Raw genomic sequence first — 21,082 nt, 5'->3', positions numbered from 1 at the left:
TTGCCTTGAGCCACATATGAAAGCTATGCAGATCAGGTCTAACAACAAAGAGTCTTGTATCACCTTAAAGACCAATCAATTTATTGCAAAACATGCATTTGTAGATTATAGCCCACTTCACCATACCCATAAGGTATTATCCTTGGTTAGTGGGCACATACAAACTGGTTCAGAAGAAAAATAATAAATAATAAATAATAGAGTCAAAAGGCTATAAAGTATAAGACCCTCCATATATGCTGTAAAAACTGTATCACTTTTCTGTCCATGTTAATTTAGCAACTACAGTGGTGCCTCACATGACGATGTTAATTTGTTCTGAAAAAATCACTGTCGAACGAAAACGTCATCATGCGATTAAAAGCCCATAGAAACGCATTAAAACCCAATTAATGCGTTCCTAGGGGCTTAAAACTCACTGTCCAGCGAAGATTCTCCATAGCGCGGCCATTTTCGCTGCCCGTGCAGTGAGGAATCCGTGCCAGAAAACAGCGGGCGGCCATGTTTTTCACCCGGTGGCCATTTTGAAACTGCTGATCAGCTGGCCGGAATTCATTGCTTTGCGATAATCGGTTAGCGAAACAGGGGACCAATCATCGCAAAGCAAAATTCCCCCATAGGGAACATCATTTTGCGATTGCTTTTGCGATCGCAAAATCTTCGTCGTGATGCGATTTCGTTGTCAAACAGAGTGCTCGTAATGCGAGACACCACTGTACTGTATAGTGGGAACCAAAATCAAATTCCTTGTTATGACTGAACTGAGTAGAAGTTTTCTCATCAATTCTGGCTCAGCAATTCATGTCAAGTGTTTCCCTGTGAAGTCTTCTTACTGATACACTTAGGGAAGTCAGGTGAGGAGAACCTCAGTTGAATTTGGAGGATCATTCATAGTGCTTTGGTCACAAGTTCAACTATGGAAGTACTGTGACTCAGATCAGGAACAAATTATCCTGAAGTTACAAGTGAGATTTCATTTCCTGTGTTGGAAAATTTAAAATAATTCTGAGAAACTGGTAACATTTGGTGATCAGATGGCAAATATCAGCATGTGTTCCAAATGACAACAATGTAGGAAAATTTTTAGTTCTCAAGACACACTGCAGGTGATCTTCGATTAATAACAACACCAACATTGCCTCTATAAGCAGTTGCAGATCACAGAAATTACACCATCAGATCTACAAATATAGCAATATTAGGAACAGCATACATACTGGGCCAATATTTAATAGATATATTCTTGAAGGCTTTCACGGCCGGGATCCGATGGTTGTTGTAGGTTTTCCGGGCAGTTTGGCCATGTTCTTAAGGTTTTTCTTCCTAACGTTTCGCCAGTCTCTGTGGCCGGCATCTTCAGAGGACAGGAGTCAGAACTCTGTCTGTGCTCTGGTGCAATTTGTGGGATAGTTGAGTATTTATAGCTGTGGGATCAGCTTTTGTCCTTTTCAGGAGATTCCCCATCAATTACAGTTAGGAAGAAAAACCTTAAGAAAACAGTCAAACAGCCCGAAAAACCTATAACAACTATTTAATAGATACTTAGGTTTTCGATTAAAACCTGTATCTGGTATATAATACCAGTTAATTTTTTATAGTTTTGATTGACTGTGCCTGGTGTTTTTTAACAACGACGATGATAATGTGCCATCAAGTCAGTTCTGACTTATGGCAATCCTTTTAAGGGTTTTCTAAATAGAAAGTACTCAGAAGCTTTGTCATTCTTCTTTTGGGGGCCATCTGGGACTGTGCAGTTTACCCAAGATTATACAGGCTGCCTCTTTTGGGATGCACAGTGGGGAATTAAACTCCCGGCCTCTGGCTTGATACCTAACTCACTGAGCTATCCAGCCAGCAACCTTCAATTAAACAGTGTTTTAAAATTGTGGTTCAATAATTGTTAGATTAATTTTTTCTTGCAATTTTGTTTCTATTCAGTTTGCTTCTAAATTAGGACTCTGAATATCTTTTTCACTGGTTGTTTTGTACTATCAAGATGCCTTTGATATCCAATGACTCTAACAGTGTTTTCAAGATACGTGAGTTATTTAAGGAGAGGTTTTACCAGTGCTAACCTCCTCCCCCCGGGCCCTCGTGAGTTTCCCCAGCCAAATTTGAAACTAGATCTCCTTAGCCTAGTTCATAATTCTATCCACTACACCAGTGGTCCTCAACCTTGGGCCTCCAGATGTTCTTGGACTTCAACTCCCAGAAATCCTGGCTAGCAGAGGTGGTGGTGAAAGCTTCTGGGAGTTGTAGTCCAAAAACATCTGGAGGCCCAAGGTTGGGGACCACTGCACTACGACCACTGCACTACACCATACTGGCTCTTCTTTTTCACTACATTCATCAAATCAGCACAGTGCGGGTGACTATATTGAGACTCCTGTAAATGTCACTGTATTTTTCATGTTTGCATTCAAGCTCTCTATATAAATGACACATATGACATCTATGTATGACCTGACATGGTGGGGGTGGGAAGCTGCTGAGAAGGCAGATCCAGGTTGTGGAACATTTAATACATTTAATAAGGAAGACACTCCTGTGGGAAAAGGCTATGTTGGCGACCGAATGGAAAACCTCTATGAAGCCTAGACAAGTAATTGTGCACCCCTGCTTTAAAGTAAAAAAAAAATCACAAGGCTCAAATAAAAACTGAAATGAAAATAATATGCAAGAGTACATATAATCTCATATAATCCGTCTGCTTAGAATTCCATTGTTGTAGTAGAAGTTATTTTAGTATATTATTCTTCCTAGGGCTATCTTATTATTAAAATAATGTAGCTATGTTTGATGGATTTTAAAAAATCCTCCCAGACTATTCCATGGAAGAACTTTTACATGCCTCAGTACTTCTATTTTGAATAGCATGGCTGGTTCAGCATTTATCCCCCATCATATTTCCCATGATCTGGATGCATTTGGTATGGGTTTTTCTTATGCAACTGTATTAAATGGTTTAACTGCTTTTTAACCAGCAAAATGTCTTTTTAATGTGATGCCTTTTCCAACAAACCAAAACACTTACAAAGACTCCAGGACTCTCTCTCTACACTACTGCAGAGGCAAATCAGCCTCAGGGCAGTAATCAGACCTCATGATTAATGCCCCTTCACCCTCCTGACTTAATCACTTAGAGATATCACTGTGGAGGGCTTGATTTTGTAACAGACCTCTCTGCCAGCCAATCAGAGGGCACAGCCACAGCTTAAAGGATTATGTTGTGTATGTATGTGTTGGGGGAGGTCACATGGATATAGGGAGTCCGGTGCCACTAACAACAGCGATGCAGTGCAGTCAGCATTCTTCTAAGCTCTGCTATTGTTTACCCTTCACAGAAATGAGACACAGGAGCTTTTGCTGAACTTTCTAAGAAAGTTTCGACATGAGAAGCAAAATGTAGTTCTGCCTACTATCAAGAAGTCCGTGTACTGAAGTAGGATAGTGCTTAACAGGTAAGTGTTTTCTATGTGGTTCTTTTACAAAAATAAAGATGAAAGCAGTAAAATGGTATTATCTATGATATATATAAACAATTAACCAGCAGAACCATAAAATTTCTACAGGAGAAAATGGTCTGCTACCCTTTCCTGATGTGTAAGTCAAAGAAAAGCAATTTTATTAAGACACTGTGTATGTTCCTATCATTATAATCATTTTCTGAAAATGTTAAAATATCAGTATTATGCCAAATTAAATTTCAGCTAATTTTATAGCAGTCTTCATAATTTTGAAGAAAAAAAATCTTACATGCACTGAAATATGCTAGTGTCTTTAATTTAATAATTCATCCTTTGTCACTCATACAATACAGAATTATGTCAGCACATACAAGCAAGATATAGTTTCACAGCAGAGTAAAGTATTACATAGGAGCTATTTCATCCTTTGCAGCTTACGTTTAATATATTTTTGTATATTAGATATATTAGAAGTTAGCAACTAAAACTCTTAGCAAGCTAGATTTATTTTCATTATGCCATTAAAACAGAACGAAGGAAGAAAATGTTAAACTTCATTATGCTGAAGCAGACTGGCTCAGTACTTTAATGCTAACATAGACTTCAAACAGCTATGAACTCTATTTTGCAAGATCATGTATATTAATTATGCACACAGACACAAGGCATTCTCATAAATTTAGCATCTACATGTCTACCTGTGGTATTAAGCAAAACTGAAATGAAACCCTGTCTGAGGTGAAACAAGGAGTCTTGTTGCATCTTAAAACTTAACAACCTAATCTGCTGAAGTGGTATTACACTATAATAAATATGCCTTTAAGGTGCCACAAGATTCTTTGTTAACTTTACTGTAACAACTAACGGGGTGCCATTCTAGAAATTGTCTGAACTGAGACATTAGATTCTCAGTAAAAATCCTAACTAAACAAAAATGCAACAAAATGACACAGTGTTCCGGATTTCAGCTCATTAATTTCAAATAAATTGAAGAGAATGTTTTCTTATTGATATCAGAGAGCTGTCAAAAATTCTTAATGGCTGCACACATTTCAGATGAAGTATTTTGAACGGAAATATTTCTAAGAATATGTTTAAACAAGCATATGACTTGTTCCATTAATAAACACACATTTTTACTTGAAATAATAATTACATTAGCTGAAAAACAACTGCATCAACTTTAGCAAAACTAAGATCCAAATAATGAAATCTTGCATACATTATATCTCGCATACACAAAAATCCCCACAGGCTAGGATGAGCCACATCTACTTGCAGAACAAGCCCAAGAATTAAATGTTTACAGAATAAATGTTGGGGGAAAACATACACAACCATTCAAACAGAGACATTTACACAGGATACACTAATTCTGATCTATCTACCCATTTGATCTACAAGGGCCTGGCAAGCAATTGCACATTTATTGACTGTGTGGTCTGATATGGAACATCCAGACCATCTGGAGAAGAACTCCAGTGTCTCAAAATAGGAAGCCAAGGAGGACAAGGCTTTTGTATGTTTAATAGTTGTCAGAAGCAAAGACTGCATCAACTGCAGTCTTTCTCAGACGGCATAAGCTGTTCCTGCCACCTCCTCCTTTCTACAGAAGTACAGTATTAGATAAATTGAAGCCATGCCTTTATATCATTTGGGTGCCAATACTATAGCAGCAGCACAGGTCTGAATCATTTCAGCGCCCCTAATTTCATTTGTTGGGCATTTGCTTTGCCTTTTTACATGTATAGCAGCCAGTCCTTTCTTTCATTTACATTTCTGAGCCTTCAGTTTCTCTCCCACAGTAGCTCTCAGAGGTTTCCCCCCCTGATTGTTAGTTTCACTGATACATGCATTACAACAGAAGTGGAAAATCTGGGGTGGGGGGGGAGAACCACAACACAATGTAGTCACATTGTTCTCTGGGTTTCTGATCTTGATTAGGACTAAATGGATCATTGTTGGTGATCAACAGAATAACAACCACACAGAAGTAAACATAAATGTATGATTTGTATATCTGAAGGTCATCTATTTCAGTCTTCTCACTAAGATGAAGTCAGGTTCCAATTCCATTGAAGCAGTTCAATTTTGGGTGTTTAACTTGCCTTGGATTATTTAACCCAAGTAAATGGGGGCAGTGGTTTATTTTGTTGCTTTAGTGTTCTATAAAATTGACTTTCCATCAGTGGAATAGGCTGCCTCGAAGAGTGGTGGAGTCTCCTTCTTCAGAGGTTTTCAAGCAGTCTGGATGGTCATCTGTTGGGAGTACTTTGATGGATGTTCCCGCATGGTAGGGATCTGGACTGGATGGTCTCAGTGGTCTCTTCCAACTCTATGACTTTACGATGTTCAATTCATGTGTCATTTAACAATGCCTCTGCATGTGCCCATATGAAAGGATTTGGAAATTACCAGGTATGCTTCATCCAAAAAGGCACAGGAACTACAAACATTTATGACAAACAGGTCTATTACAGTGCACCAGCACCATGGATAAGCTGCACAGATCCTATTGTGCCAAGTTGACGGGCGGGTGAGGGAGAGACTCGGGACAAGATCAACTTGTAAGAGCTATTTGTAGAGGAACAGAGGAAATGAAACACGGTCACTCTTCTCTCTTGAAGGAAGACTCCAAGAAATAGAAGCGAAATTTGGGTCTCTTGCATGCTTGTTTGGGTCTCTGTGAAGATGTGCTTTTGTACAAGAGCATTTATTTCAAATACACAATAGAACAGCACAATAGCAAAAAGGGTAGTCTATCTAGCAGAATAAATTGGGTTGTGCTTACCCCCCCCAGCCTTTGAAGATTTGGAATATGCCAAATATTAACAAAAAAGTCAAAATATTAAAAATAATTACAAACTACTGCGTAAACTTCCAACATAACAATTTTTTTTCATTATCTGTGTTAACAGATGGTAAAATTACACAATTGTAACTGTTTCCATTGCAGTAATTACCAATTTAAAAGAAACAGTAGCATTTCAATCAGCTTCCTGATAGATCACTTATTTTGGGTATTTTGTTGTTGTTAAGTCGTGTCCGACTCTTCGTGACCCCATGGACCAGAGCATGCCAGGCCCTCCTGTCTTCCACTGCTTCCCAGAGTTGGGTCAAATTCATGTTGGCCCCTTTGGTGACACTATCCATCCATCTCATCCTCTATCCTTTTCCACTTGCCTTCACACTTTCCCAACATCAAAGTCTTTTCCAGGGAGTCTTCTCTTCTCATGAGATGGCCAAAGTATTGGAGCCTCAGCTTCAGGATCTGTCCTTCCAGTGAGCATTCAGGGTTGATTTCCTTCAGAACGGATAGGTTTGTTCTCTTTGCAGTCCAGGGGACTCTCAAGAGTCTCCTCCAGCACCACAATTCAAAAGCATCCATTCTTTAGCGGTCAGCCGTCTTTATGGTCCAGCTCTCACTTCCATAAATTGCTACTGGAAAAAATCACAGCTTTGACTATGCGGACCTTTGTCGGCAAGGTGATGTCTCTGCTTTTTAAGATGCTGTCTAGGTTTGTCATTGTTTTTCTCCCAAGAAGCAGGCATCTTTTAATTTCGTGGCTGCTGTCACCATCTGCAGTGATCAGGGAGCCCAAGAAAGTAAAATCTGTCGTAGCCTCCATATCTTCCCTTCATAAACACTTTCTTTGCTGCTCCAGAGTGATTTTTGCCTTCTTTTTAAATTGTGGTTGCCATGGCTTTCCAATATAGGCACACAAACAAAATCTTATATGTAAAATGCAGACTCGGTGATGACAGCAGCAAACTGTACATTCCATTGGTTGGCACTTTAGGTTTCCAAACCATTCCATTCAGTTACTCTTTACAAAAAGGCAGCTGTTCATTGTGCTAAGCTCTTGTGAAAGTTTACATCCTTATTAAAGCAACACATTACATGTGGGTAAAAAAGTACATTATCTGAAAAATTTCCCAATTCAGTGGAAGATCAAAAGGATCCTTTCCACTTCCCTCACTGTTGCACTGTTGTGAGGCAGTTTCAACTGAATATTTCATATGAGAATATGTTATAATGTATATGCATACAGACAGCATATATTGACGCATAATTACACAACAGCTTAAAACGTCTACTCAGTCATTATTAAGTGTTGATGAAATATAGTTAGTTACATCTACTAGCAATATACTGGATGCTTATAGTCTAAAATCAGAAAAACAAACCAAAGTAGTTGGGATTGTTGTTGTTCATTTTGTCTAATTTGCTTGCACAAACATGGCTAATTCTTCAATAACTAGAGTCCAAAATGTTACCAAAGGGCTTGAACATGCCTGAGGTACCTGACTGTCATTGAACAACCAGGCTAAATATCCAGTTTTGGGGGATTCTCCTCAATATCAAGCCTGATTAGCTAGGCAGTGGAGGACTGTCAGCAGTATTCAATAAATTCAAATGTAAAAGTCCTTGAGACATATGGAACTAGTTGCAGAAATGTTTGGGTCTTGACTGCTCTAATAAGAACTGCAATCATGGCTGGGTTTGCAGATGTTCGTGAATGAAATATATGGAGAAAGGCCAACCAAATTCATGATGTACCAAAACTGTCTTGCCCATGGACTACAACTGCCATCATCCCGAGGCAGCGTAAGAGGAAAACTGCAAAGTTAGGCCAGGCTGAGAATACTCCTAAATAGTTTCCAACATTCCAAGGCTGGGAGGAGTTTGTGTTCAGCACAGTCTGAGTTGACCTAGAATACAGTTGCCCAGTATTCAATTCAACCAGCCCTTAGCTATACTTGCTGGTTTGGATTGCACTCTAAGTATGAGTTTAGGACTGGAATCTTCAGTGTATTGGAACAGCAGAATAGAATGAAATATTATACCCAGCTCACTGGGGAGAGGGGGTGTTGTTTGCAAATTATGCTGTAAACTTTCCAGAGTACTTCAGAACTATGAGGTGGTATAAAAGTCAAAAAACAACAGCACATAGAAAAGGAGATGAAATTACAGAGCCCAAGATAAAGTTTTTTTACATCAAAATTTACTCCCCAAGAGTATAAAAACTGTGATATCAATTAGCTACTAAACATTACAAACAAACAAAACCCTGCTTTTGGGGGGGGGGACTTGAGAGCTAAGACCTGATGTTTACGTCTTTACACTGCTTATGTATTTGAAACTTGTCCTCTCAGCAGATTCTCCTGCTCTATGAAGTTCCAAAAGAATATTTGGTTCAATGGCCTTGGAACCATGTTAAAGCAATAAATAAATAAATAAATAAATAAATAAATAAATAAATAAATAAATAAATAAATAAATAAATGAAAACACCTGAAAGAGTATGTAAAGAGTAACACATGATATATTTTGCCCATGTTTCAGAAACCAGACAATGCATTTGAAAATATCTCATTAGTTTCCACCTCTCCTCTGCAAAAGAGTCATTGCATGGTACTACTGGCCTGATATCATGCATTAAAGTTAGAACTCTCTCAGCAGTCAAACTGGTCATGGGCGCCACCATGCAATCATAAATGTCAGGCGTAGAAAAAATGTCTGAAAGTTATTCATGCCACACACCCTTTACCAAGCAGGATTTTCTGCTATACTCATTCAAAAAACATTTTATCTCTGTTTGATCAAATACCTGTGTTCTACATAATGGTGACTCAGTCAGATGCAGGTGAAAGCTTATCCTATTGCCCAAGATGCCCACACTATTTACCAACATCTGCAAGAACATCTACTCAATTTGATACACAAAAAATATTATATGACTCTGCATTACAGGCTTCCAAAATAAAAGCAAAGCATGCTGCTTATGCAAATAATGCAAAGCATTCAAATCTTCCTTAGCTCTATCAGTTTGGTATTTCTCTTCTGAGTGAATGAGTGAATATTGTTTTCTCTGCATATGAAAGTAACCTAATGTTATTATTATCGTTGTTGTTGTTAAGGTTCAGCATAATATTAATTCCAAAGCCAACAAATAAATAATGAGCATTTCATTCAAGACCATAAGAATTCTACAATGTTTACATTTCCAAAGTCAGACCATGGTGGGTGTCAACTGGTGAAGTGAGCCCCTCACTCGCAGTTAAGAATTCAGAAAATAGCAAATGAAAAATTATGGTTTTACTAATATGTGATCTAATCTGGGGGCATACTTCCAGGTACAGACTGTTCTATGCCCCCCTCCCAAACCATGAGGCCAAGCAAGCCAAAGCTGCTACTGTCATCAGCAAAACCAAAGGGCAACTTCATTAAGGATAAAAATTTCTATTTACAAATAATTTTAATTGAAAAGTCCAGGGAGGTCTGAGGATGTAGTTGCCACAGCAGACAAAAAAGGGACTGAGGAGAATGGGCAGTATAAGCAGTGGGAAAAAGGTTTAAGGTAAAAGCTCTGGAAGTTTCTGAAATGGCATTTGTACAAGCGCAAAAACCATTTGTGTGAAACACAAAGACCATGACAAAGAATTGCATTAAGATAAGACAGGATACTTGGAGGAGCAAGGCTTGTAGTCAAGACAGCTACAGATACTTATAGTATTAGAGGCAGTTTGCCCCTGAATACCAGCTGCTGGCAACATGTGGAGAGTGCTGTGGGCTTCCCATGGGTATCTGAGCGGCCTCTGTTCAAACAGAACACTGGACTAGACAGGCCATTGGTCTCAAGTGATGCAGCTCTTGTGCTCTCAATACAAAGTTGTCTGTCAAACAACCAGATAACCCCTTCCAGATCTGGTCAGGGTCCAGTGGCTCATGGTGTTTCCAGGTTGCTCCTAGCTCTACTACAAACACTAGGACATCCAGAGTTTTTGTGCACATAACTTGTAGGAGGGAAAGTGTCTGCTCCTTTATTCTAAAGCAGAAGCCTTCCTATGTAGAAATTCTTAACAATCTTCATTAAACTACTGTATGTTCCATAAGATACCCTGCATGATACAGCCTTCTTAAGGAATTTTTTATTTTAAAAAAATTCCATTGTAGACATATGCTACATGAATACAAAATAGTAAGAGCCAAAGCACCTCTCTTTGGTTCCTGATGTACACACTTGCAAATTGGGCTTTTGAAACTTTCTGCAACCTGGGACCTTTCAGATGTTCTGGACTACAACTCCCATTAGCCCCAGCCATGGTGGCAAATGATCAGATGTTTTAAGGAATTCCAGTCCAAAACTTTTGGAAGACATCAAGTGTCCAAGAGTGAAGTGATATAATAGATAAAATAATATTTACAATTATATGCACAGTGGTCCTAACAACATCATGCTATTGTTCCATTACATAAACCTATGATTCTTTTTATTTTTAAATTCAAATGAAATGTTAATAAACCTCTGCACATTTGTTGCCTGTTTTAGATAAGCTACATTGTCTAGCATGTCTTCTCTTAAAAAAATCAAAACATGAAACTGAATTTCCCAATAAAAGCTTCCTGTAAGTTATCTCATACCCTCCATGAAATCTGCCAGCTGACGGCAGACCTGCTTTTCAATGAGAATGCAGTAAACTAGCCTGATGGAACTGAAGACACACACACACATACATACACAGGAAAGGCAACTGTAACCCTACACCAGATTGGAGTATTCCAGGAACATGTTCCTTTCTACCAATCAATAGGAAGCAACTAGGACTCAGTGGAGTGTAATGTCAGGAACCACTCCCCTTTGGGATCAGCCTCCTCTTTCTTGAAACTGTCTGTAAACAGAGAAAGGGAGGAGTCAGTCATGGTCTGCCAAGCGAAGCAGTAACTTTGCGAGTAATTTACTACAGGAAAAACAAGTGTTGCGCGCACGCATACAGAAAAACTACTAAAAACTCTTCATGACCACAAAAGATCGCTATGTATTCAAAGAGGGAAAATACAACATCGTTCAGCATGCTTTCTTCACCTGAAATGTTATTTATCAGCCATACTTGGACTCCGAACTACAAAAGAACATGCCACATGAACTGAAGGTAGGAATTTAAGGAGCTTGGTAACAACAGTTGTGATGAGACTGAGGCATGGGGAAGGGTGTCTGAGAGATATGAGGAAATCAATCTCAAGGCAAATGAGATATGTTCTCATTTGTGGACAAATAGCTTCAGCAATGAAATCTGCTAAAGATGCAACATTGTAGTTAAATGATAAAACAAAATTTTGAAGGAAACAATTGAATCCTTCTACACGCACAAATGTTTATTTAGGTTACCTACTCCAAGGCTTGTTTCTTTTAAGCTGTCTTGAACTGAAAATGATAGCTGACTTGGAATAACTGCTTACAAACTAGTACAGAATTGAGTGTTTATCTAAAGGTTTAAAAGCATAAAGACTGTTATGCTGGCTTGCTATGTGCTGCTATGTAGCCAACAAATCATATATGGGTTCCTTTTTTGTTCAACTATACCCTTATTTCTGAAGTGGACGGGGAGTATCTGGTTTCTTCTACAAAAATTCATATTCTGAATTTTCAAGTGAAAATGCATAGATTGACAACTTTGCAAAGAAAATTAATCAGTTCAAAGAAAGTAATTGTTGTTATTTGGTACCAGCTCACTTCTGACTTATGGCAGCCCTAATAGATTTGTGAAATATTTATAACGTGATTTTACCAGAGTCACCCCTCGGAGAGTTTCCATGGCCGAACAGAGATTTGAACCTGGGTCTCTTGAGTCCTTGTCCATCACTATTATCCACTCTACACCACACTGGCTCTCAATAAATACACTTGTCTGCTATAAAAGGCATGTGTTTGGGGTATAATATATAATTTAAGCTATCTGAGGTTTAACATAATGTTTATGAAATCCACAAATATGTATAAAAATAAATCTTATTAAAGCGAATGTACATTAAAGGAAGAATTAGGTCTAGGAATTGGGCTAGGATTTAATATTTGAAATACCATCTCAATTAGCAAATGTGAGTGGCCAAAATAGTATAAATGCAATTAAAGAGTACCGTCCATCAATGGATGCTGCTTACCTCTTCAGCCTTCTTTTCTCTGCCAGAGGCTGCACACCAAGCAGTGTTTGGTAAGCTGTGCCATAGACAGTTTACTAGGTTCATGGTTGAAGGGATGTAGCTCAATAGCACAGCATGTTCTGCATGCTGAAGATCCAATATTAACCCATAGAAACTTTATTTTTTTTAAAAAAGAGTCTGATAACCAACAGCTTTTCAAGTAGACACTTCTGGATTAGATGGACCAAGAGTCTGACTCAGTATAAATCAACACTATATGTTGCTGATGTCTATGTTAAAATATTGAACTTTACTAGAGTAACTTTAAAGCTGAAGTGTAAACTTACACACTGCTGTAGACTTTTAAGATAAATGAAAGCTGTTCAAGAGTCCAGAAGTAAGTTATGCAAAATCCTTAAGTTTAATAAAACAGGAAATTACTATAAACAAAAGTAACACACCTTTAAATTAAGCTATGATCAAAGCAATTATAAGCACATTCATTTGGTGCTCCTGCAGGGAAAAGAGGGAAGCAAGTGCTCAGAAATTAAACAGTCATTTCTACGCCTGACAAAAGCTTTGGAGGTGGTTTGATTCCTGAGGTAGAAGAATGGTGTATAATTGGAAAGAAAAACAAAGCACATGTGCTTTGAAAAGCAACAAAGCAGTGTTATGCTGATTCAAGGCCAAGTTCTCTGGCTGTACACCAATCCAACTCCTCTGACACTATGCTACTGACACCTCACTTTGATACTTCACTATTTCTGTGCAAGGCAATCCACCTGCTTTGTATTAACAAAACATTTTTTAAAAAAACAAAACAAAACTCAGAGGGTCATACATTTCAATTTTTTTGTTTCAGCACATTTCAATTCTATTCTTAAATGTTTAAGTCTAATTGTGGTTTTGTGTCTGTGTTGTGGGGTGTCTTTCTGGCTTGTTTTTGTTTTCTTGGTAGGAAGAAGTAAAGAAAGTCTGTCTATATTAAATCATGTGCTTCATATGTACTGTGGTTTTGACTTTATATTATAAATAAAATACCCCTGCCTATAAAGCTTGTATCTCCTATTTGACTATCAGGCAGACAACACGTGCGCTTAGGGGTGAAGATAGGGAATACTATGTGCAAGTGCAATTGGACTACTTTGTTTCATTTGAATGTGTCTTGGTAAGAGACAAAGGCTTTAAAGAAAAGCGACGCTCTCAGGCAGTGGAGTAAGAGAGAAAGGTGGCACATCCAAGTGCCTTGGGAGAATATTCTAGGCACATGTACCAGTGAAGAGAATGACCACATCCAATTTAGAAAGCAGAGTGTAAAACAGAAAGGAAGTTTACAATGTAAAGGACTGGGAGGCATTGAGCAAATTATAGGAAAAGGGTGGCATGGAAATACTCAGCTACAGAAACTGGTATTACCGACCTTTTATGTAGTTGAATATTTTTTCACAGAATATAAAGCCCTTATGTGTCTTACAGAAGGTCAGCCAAAAAAAGATTTTTGAAAAACCTTTGACACTCTCCATCTTAATTTCATTCTGAAAAAATGTAGGTAACTATATCTTATGGAACACTACTGAGGTCTGTTGTCAAGAAGCAGGAGAAGAGTCAGGGAAAAGATGAAAGAGGGGACAGGATCTGGAGACCCCAAAAGAGAAAAAATGAAGCTTTACCGAAAACCAGGCCACAGGTGAATAAGAGTTAGTTGCCATTTGTGGCATCTGAGATCAGAATGAGTGACAATTAAGGTAAACTGAAAAAGTAATGCTTATCCCAACAACAGAAATAATTAAGAAGCCCTGTTAAAAATTGGATCAGAAGCACAGCAAAACTAAGAAATGAACAACCACCATGGAAGCACATCCGATTTGTCAGGTATATATTTAGATTTCTTTGGACCTGAACAGCAGTGTGAAATTGACTAGAGACTTTTTTTAAATTCCGCCCTCTTCAAATTTAAAATGTATCTCTATAGTGCTTTATATGTGTGGTTCAAAGAGAGAGGGGGAGAGAGAGACAGAAAGATGACCCCCTCCTCCCAAATAAACATACTTAACTTCTTTCCTTTTCTTCCATTTAGAAAAAGCTGGTAAACCAGCAGAAAAGATACGGCTATCAAGGTCACTATGTGGAGCTGTGAAGCTTTCAATGATACCAAAAACATAGAGGGCCAGCATCTCTGCCATGATTTTCATCTTGTACTTTCCATTTTTTCATTGCTCTACCTCATCATCTGCTTCCCTATTGGCCTTTGCTACAATACTCTTCTGGTCCTAGTTAACCTATACAACAAAGCTACTATGACCATGCCTGATGTATACTTTGTCAACATCGCAATTGCTGGCCTCATCATCAATACCATTGCACCAATGTACCTTTTGGGACCTGCCAATACAAAATGGGCCATCTGGAGTTTCAACAATGAAGTCTATATTACCTTGCTGATCTTATTCAATGTGTCATCTTTGGTGATCATGTACTCCACTACGCTGCTCAGTTTGGACTACTACATTGAACGTGCTTTACCAAGAACTTATATGTCTAGTGTATACAACACAAAGCACGTGTGTGGATTTATATGGGGAGGAGCTATGCTAACTAGTTTTTCATCTCTTCTATTCTATGTCTGCAATCACGTATCCACTAAAATAATTGAATGCTCCAAAATGCAGAACAAAGAAGCAGCTGATGCCATTATGGTTTTTATTGGATACATTGTACCTGCTGTTGCCGTGGTATATGCACTTGTGTTGATTCTGCGAATACGCAAGGAGGCAACACCACTGGACCAAGACACTGGAAGACTTGATCCATCAGTGCACAGACTTTTGATTGCGACAGTTTGTACACAATTCACATTATGGACCCCATATTACATAACTCTTCTCGTAAACACACTAACGAGCATGCAAGGAAAAGTCATGGATGAAAATTACACCCGAGTATTACATTTTACTAAGGGTCTGTCAAAATTCTTGGCTTTTTCCAGCAGTTTTGTCATGCCTCTACTTTACCGATATATCAACAAAAACTTTCCAAACAAATTGCGAAGGCTGCTTAAAAAACTGCACTGTGGAAATCAAGGATGTTCTCATGAACGCACAGTTGTTCAGCAAGTCATAACGTAGGTAAAATTGCATGCTGCTTGTAAAGTTTATTTCTCAAGACATGCTCACGAAGAACTACCTAGCAATGATTCTGAAAGGAAGACAGATTTAACCTTCATAGGAAGTAAAGATGTTCGGGAAACTCTGCTGAGAATCTGTCTGTCAATTATAAACCTTTGATTTCTGACATTTTCAGTGCACTGATTCAATCACACAGTGTAAGCTTTGCTCTAGTAATCTGACTACAAAGAACCACTAGAGGGCTAGCTAAACACCTAGCACTTTGTAACTTTGTAGAGCTAAAAAGAAGTATTTTTATGTTTCATATTAAAAATAATGATTTTAAATTTTTTAAATATTTTTATTTTATGGTTAAGATCACATCTTTGCAATTAAAACTATCTCCACTACTTGCCAAGCAACGCAACACTCTAAATAATGAAGTATCAACAATAACATTACTTTAGTACATCATAATACTTTCTCCCTAATTTTTCAATATTCTTACACAAAAGAAACCATTATCTGCAATTCTAAATACTATGCACAGATTTATCTTTGTTTTAATGCAGTCATATTTTCTCCAATTAACAATGAATCCCAAATGTGTTTAACAGTGAAGCCCCAAAGCATTTACCTATTCTCTTTACTTTGCTCCAGGGAAAAATAACATTTCATATCTACTTTTAAAAAAAGAAGAAAAAAAATCACTTTATCAAGTAAAATGAAGGACAGTGTTGATAACTTTAAAGTGAAAACTATCACACAGAGTTAAACCATGACTGTTAGGGATGTGCCATCCGGATTTTTTGGACTCCAATCTCCAGAATTCTCCAAGACTTCCTTAGATAGAATTCTGTGACTTCTCACATATAAACATTGCTAACGATACACCTATGTTTTGCTTACTTGGAGAAGGGCTTAGTTCAAAGCCTTCCTGGCCTAGCTTTCTGTTAAAAAAGGAAGCTGCCCCAATACTACATGGCAGTCCTCAGGCTCCCTGGCAAGTGCAGTTATTTGGGAGACACCCTCTATACATTCCAATAGGTAGTGAGACTGCACACCCCAGGGACCTCTAAGACTCCAGTGTCACTCTGGGGCAGCTAGGATGGAGCTAGGTCACAGAGTCTTCAAGGTATGCCTTTCTCCAGGTGAGTGAAATACTGGTGTTTCTGTAGGTGTAGGTCTGTGGGATGAAACTCCCACAATTCTTCAAGAATCCCCCAGGCTGAATTCTGGAACATGGACTCCACACAATCCACATGGCATGTCTAATGTCTACCTTGCCATATGGTCCACAAATATTCATACAGACATAGTGCATTATTTTAATAATTGAATAATTTGTTTAATTATTATGTTTCTGATTGTTATGTTCAAGATATTACCTCTGTAACTGAACATCAGAAAAGCTGAAAGTTCCAAAACTGGACGTTCTCAGTCTCCTTACTGATCTACAGAGGAGACAGACAAGACAAACCTCATTCATAGTTCCTTACAAGTTTGCACCACAGTTTGATGAGAATATGCAACCTAGGAAATGCACTAGGAGCTGAATTCTGATCATTCAAGCCTTAGGGATGTTGTATTAATACAGACCTGGTTTTCTTCCTTTGTATATATTACTAGTCTTTCCATAAGATACAAGTCAACAAGCTGGCTAGATAGCTCAGAGAGTGGGTGTCTGGCTGCAGGGCCAAAGGATGAGTTCAATTCCCCACTGTGTGTCCCAGGAGAAGTGCCAGCTTGTGTAGCCTTGGACATGCTGCACAGTCCCAGGGCACCCCCAGAAGAAAGAAATAGTGGATTATTTCTGAGTATTTTATATCTAGAAAACCCTGAAAAGGGCTGTCATAAATCAGAATCAACTCGACAACATGTAATTATAATTATTATTATAAAGATGAAGTCAAGGCCAGGGTCCAAAGGGCCATATATGGTGTTCCATGCACACAAACACCCTTTTTATTCCCACAATCACCCTCAGAAAACCTATGCTAAGATAGTCAAGGGACACTTAAGAGCTGGACTAAGTTGAGAGAAAGGTAAACAAATGAAAGGGGGATATCGATAATCAATAGCCATCCACCTTTCCAGAAAATCTGGATTTTCTTTCTCCTGCTCTTCAGATGAAGGATCTACTTCTAATAATGAAAAGAGACCCTGGGCTTACAACCACCACCCACAATCTAGGTTGGAATTGGGTACTCGGTCCAACGCTGGTACTGAACTATACACTTCTATGAGAAGACAGTTATGGCAGAAACGTAATAGAAAATGCTACATTTACCACAAAAATGATGAACAAATAATTCAAGGATCCATTGCCTTCATCATAAGAGAGAGAGAGAGAGAGAGAGAGAGAGAGAGAGAGAGAATTTCAGTACAAATACTAGGAGCTGTACAAATACTTTAAAAGAACAAAACTTCAGTTGTGTTAACCTGAGAGACTGATATCCTGGTTTGTATTATCTAAATGGTATTTCAGTCCTACATAGACATTATGTGAATCACAATGGCCTTTTCTGTTTTTCGGCACTGAAACTGCATGCCGCAAAACTATTAGTAATGAAATACTCCTTGTCTTATCTTTCTGCATCAGGTCAAAATTTCTTCTTTCAACAGGAAAATATTTAACCCAACATTTCTAATCTATGAACACAGTCAGCTGTTTTCTCAAAACACAGGTAAACTAAGAAGGTAAAAGCAAACTGGCACTAGAGTATCTTTTAGAGTTTCATAAAGCTTCTTAACGTTTGGAGAAGAAAGAATCTTATCAACAGTTTCCCTTCTGTAATGTATTATGCTGTCCTGGTTTGCCTCTCTCACTGTCTATTTTCTCTCAGAATAATGCATTGTAATTATTCGAAAGTTAACCCACTGAGCTCAGCAGGGTTTACTGTCTGGTAAGTGTCCTCAAAACTATAGCTGCTAGTAACTTATATCAAAACCACATCCTATGCATTGAGCCACAAGTTCAAAATGTTTGCATATGTCTTCAGCAATCTTATTCATTTGGTATGTGGTAAATTCTCACTTCTATGTTGTTCTATTTAAATACAGTAGACTTATTTTCATAAGGATGTGAAGGTGAGGGGGTGTCTGAAGGAATTTTTAGGTGTTTCCCAAATAACATACCATAAATTCACCCTATGTTACTTTTTCATCTAAAATGTAGAGAAGAATTCTTACTGTCATACACAATATTAAAAACTCTGGGTCTGGTATGTTTTTCCAATAAATATTAAAGTAAATTTATAAAAAGACAATGTTTTACAACATTTGCATCACTAAAAAAAAAATGAGTCCTACAAAAAATATCAAGCCTGAAGAACAAGAATTTGAAGGGATGACAGATGAAATCTGTTCTCAAAACTTATGCTTGTCAAAATGCATGGCCTTTCCTTTGAATACCTGAAGGTTTCAACTACTTTGTAAATATGAGCCAAACTGGTTAGCATTGCAATGAATATTACTGTATATATGCAGACAGGAGCAGTCTACTGATGTAAAAATAACATATAAAATTTTTATTAAATTATTTCCTAAGATACAAATGTATCACAATTTAAAAGTTCTCTACGTTGTTAAAGAATACTGTATACAGCTTTGTGTGTACAGAAAATCAGCACAAGAGTGTCATTATTTACTGTGTTAATTTCTGAAAATAAAGATTAGTATTTTTTAAAACTATTTATGATTTGTAGGTTTCCTGTTAATCAAAAACAGATTATATCAGATCAATGAACTAATAAAATGGTATACCACTGCCTCTATCTGTATTACTATTGTTTTAACTATTTAAATGATAGTTTCTTGGATTTTGATATTCATCTCAAAACAGTTATTCTACAAAATATTGAAGGCAGAAAGTACTTTCGCTTTATTACTTTAGCCAAAATTATCCATGTACTAAAAATAAGCTAGATAATGTAAATAACTGTTGCTGGCTTTGCAAAATGTCAGATACATAAACTAGCAAAGAGTGTTGCAATCCAGAACTCTTTTCAACTAAAAGCTAGATAAGCCTCTGGTGATAAAAGATCCTCACGATTTTCATGACCTAATACAAAGTATTGGTACTGACTTAAAATGCACAGGTTTGGGGGTATTGACAGGATTTTGTTTCCCAATATACAAGTGACCATTAGTTAAGATCATCTCCAGAGGCTCTTCTCCATGTGCCTCAATAGGAGGCTATTGATTTTTAGTAACAGAATCCAAATTATGGAACTCTCCTCCTAGGCATGTTCTCATGGTACCTAAAGGAACTCTTTCCCAAAGGATGTTAGCTGGATCTATCTCTCAGCTGATGCCAACTTGTTCATCCTTTCACCATTAAAGAAATATGTTTTCATTTAAACTTGTTAAATTTTAATTTATTTAAATTTTAATTTATTTGACCATTCCAGTACTTCTAGAAATTTATTAATTTAGTTTAATCTATGAGTCCAAAAGTGTTATATTAAATGGCAGCATACAGACATACTAAACTGGGGAGTTGGAAACTCAAGAATTATAGATCATCTGTGATTCCCCCTTATATTTTCTGCCCTTCCCTCCAGAACCCCAATGAATTTGCTACAGTGAAAAAAGAAGCTTCCTAGAAGCACAAAAAATGTCATAAACTGGGACATCCTTTTCTTGGCCCTATTGGGTTTGGTGAGTGTCAGTGCACTCCTTCCAGTGTCCTGATGTTGTTCACCTCTATGCTAAACAAAGATTAGTAAAATGTGCTGGGTCATCAGTACACTGAGTAACTGTGTTCAAATAATGATTAAATGGTTTGTACATGCTTATGAAACACAGCATTAGCAGGACAGTTTTCTCTAGCATTATGCACTGAATCTGAACAGAGAAATTCAAAATCTGGGATAGCATTCTTTCTGGAAGGATTGTCACAGCTTTCTGCACAAGTCTTACACAAATGAATCCAGAACATAAAATGATTAGGTGGGCAGTGCTCAAAACATGCATGTTAGATGAAAGAGGAAATGAAATAATGAGAAGGTTGGCACAGATTAATTAATTAAACCATTTGACTTCTCAGCTTTCTATTTTCTAGATACAAGATATAACCATATATCCCAAGATTCTGTCTTTAACAGCCTCTAATTCTTCCAGTGTGAGAGTCTTGTGTTGTTACAGTATTAATTTCCATACTAAACACATGAAATACGAACAAACCACATGGAAAACCTAACATTCAAGTCACACTCTCCCCTTCCAGAAAATATCCAATCCAATTCCACAGCATTCCACAAAACACTGCATGCCAACCAACATGAATTCTGCCTAACCTCAGCTCTCAAGTCAGAGCTGGAGAACACTGTTTGGCCTGGGCAAAACTCTAATTTGGGAAGGATATTGTGGGTTCATTCCAGCAGCTGGCAGTGCTAAGGGCTAAGAGTGGGGGCCAAACAAAAGTGGCTGAGGTGAAAAGTCTTGCCAATTTGTATATTTTCCCACCAAGCATATAAAGGATATCAAAATTCAATGCATGTTTATTCCATGAAACACACTGGGTGGCAAGGAAGAGCTCAGTTCCATACTAGAGATGTATCATTGCAAAACCAGTACTAATTTCC

At 37.7% G+C, this 21,082-nt stretch overlaps 2 protein-coding genes across 7 annotated transcripts in view; one reads left to right on the top strand and one right to left on the bottom strand.

Annotated features, from left to right (window-relative positions):
* The window catches only part of GPR146 (G protein-coupled receptor 146), a 35,275-nt gene extending 16,088 nt beyond the window's left edge, over positions 1 to 19,187 (top strand). For 2 of the 3 annotated variants that reach the window (XM_078381295.1, XM_020804323.3), the window contains 2 exons: positions 3,345 to 3,461; positions 14,468 to 19,187. In XM_078381295.1, the coding sequence (XP_078237421.1) occupies positions 14,514 to 15,515 (1,002 nt within the window). In that variant the 5' untranslated portion in view covers positions 3,345 to 3,461; positions 14,468 to 14,513 and the 3' untranslated portion in view covers positions 15,516 to 19,187. Of the gene's footprint in view, positions 1 to 3,344; positions 3,462 to 11,262; positions 11,403 to 14,467 lie in introns of those variants that run through there. The other variant, XM_020804324.3, reaches the window with a different exon arrangement.
* Positions 1 to 21,082, bottom strand: part of CHLSN (cholesin) — a 101,779-nt gene that overhangs the window by 44,106 nt on the left and 36,591 nt on the right. The gene's annotated exons all lie outside the window — the stretch shown is intronic.

The sequence above is a fragment of the Pogona vitticeps genome, chromosome 13, assembly GCF_051106095.1.
Source record: "Pogona vitticeps strain Pit_001003342236 chromosome 13, PviZW2.1, whole genome shotgun sequence".
NCBI lineage: Eukaryota > Metazoa > Chordata > Lepidosauria > Squamata > Agamidae > Pogona > Pogona vitticeps.
Note: the sequence above shows the minus strand (reverse complement) of the source record. Positions and strands in the feature narration are given on the sequence as shown.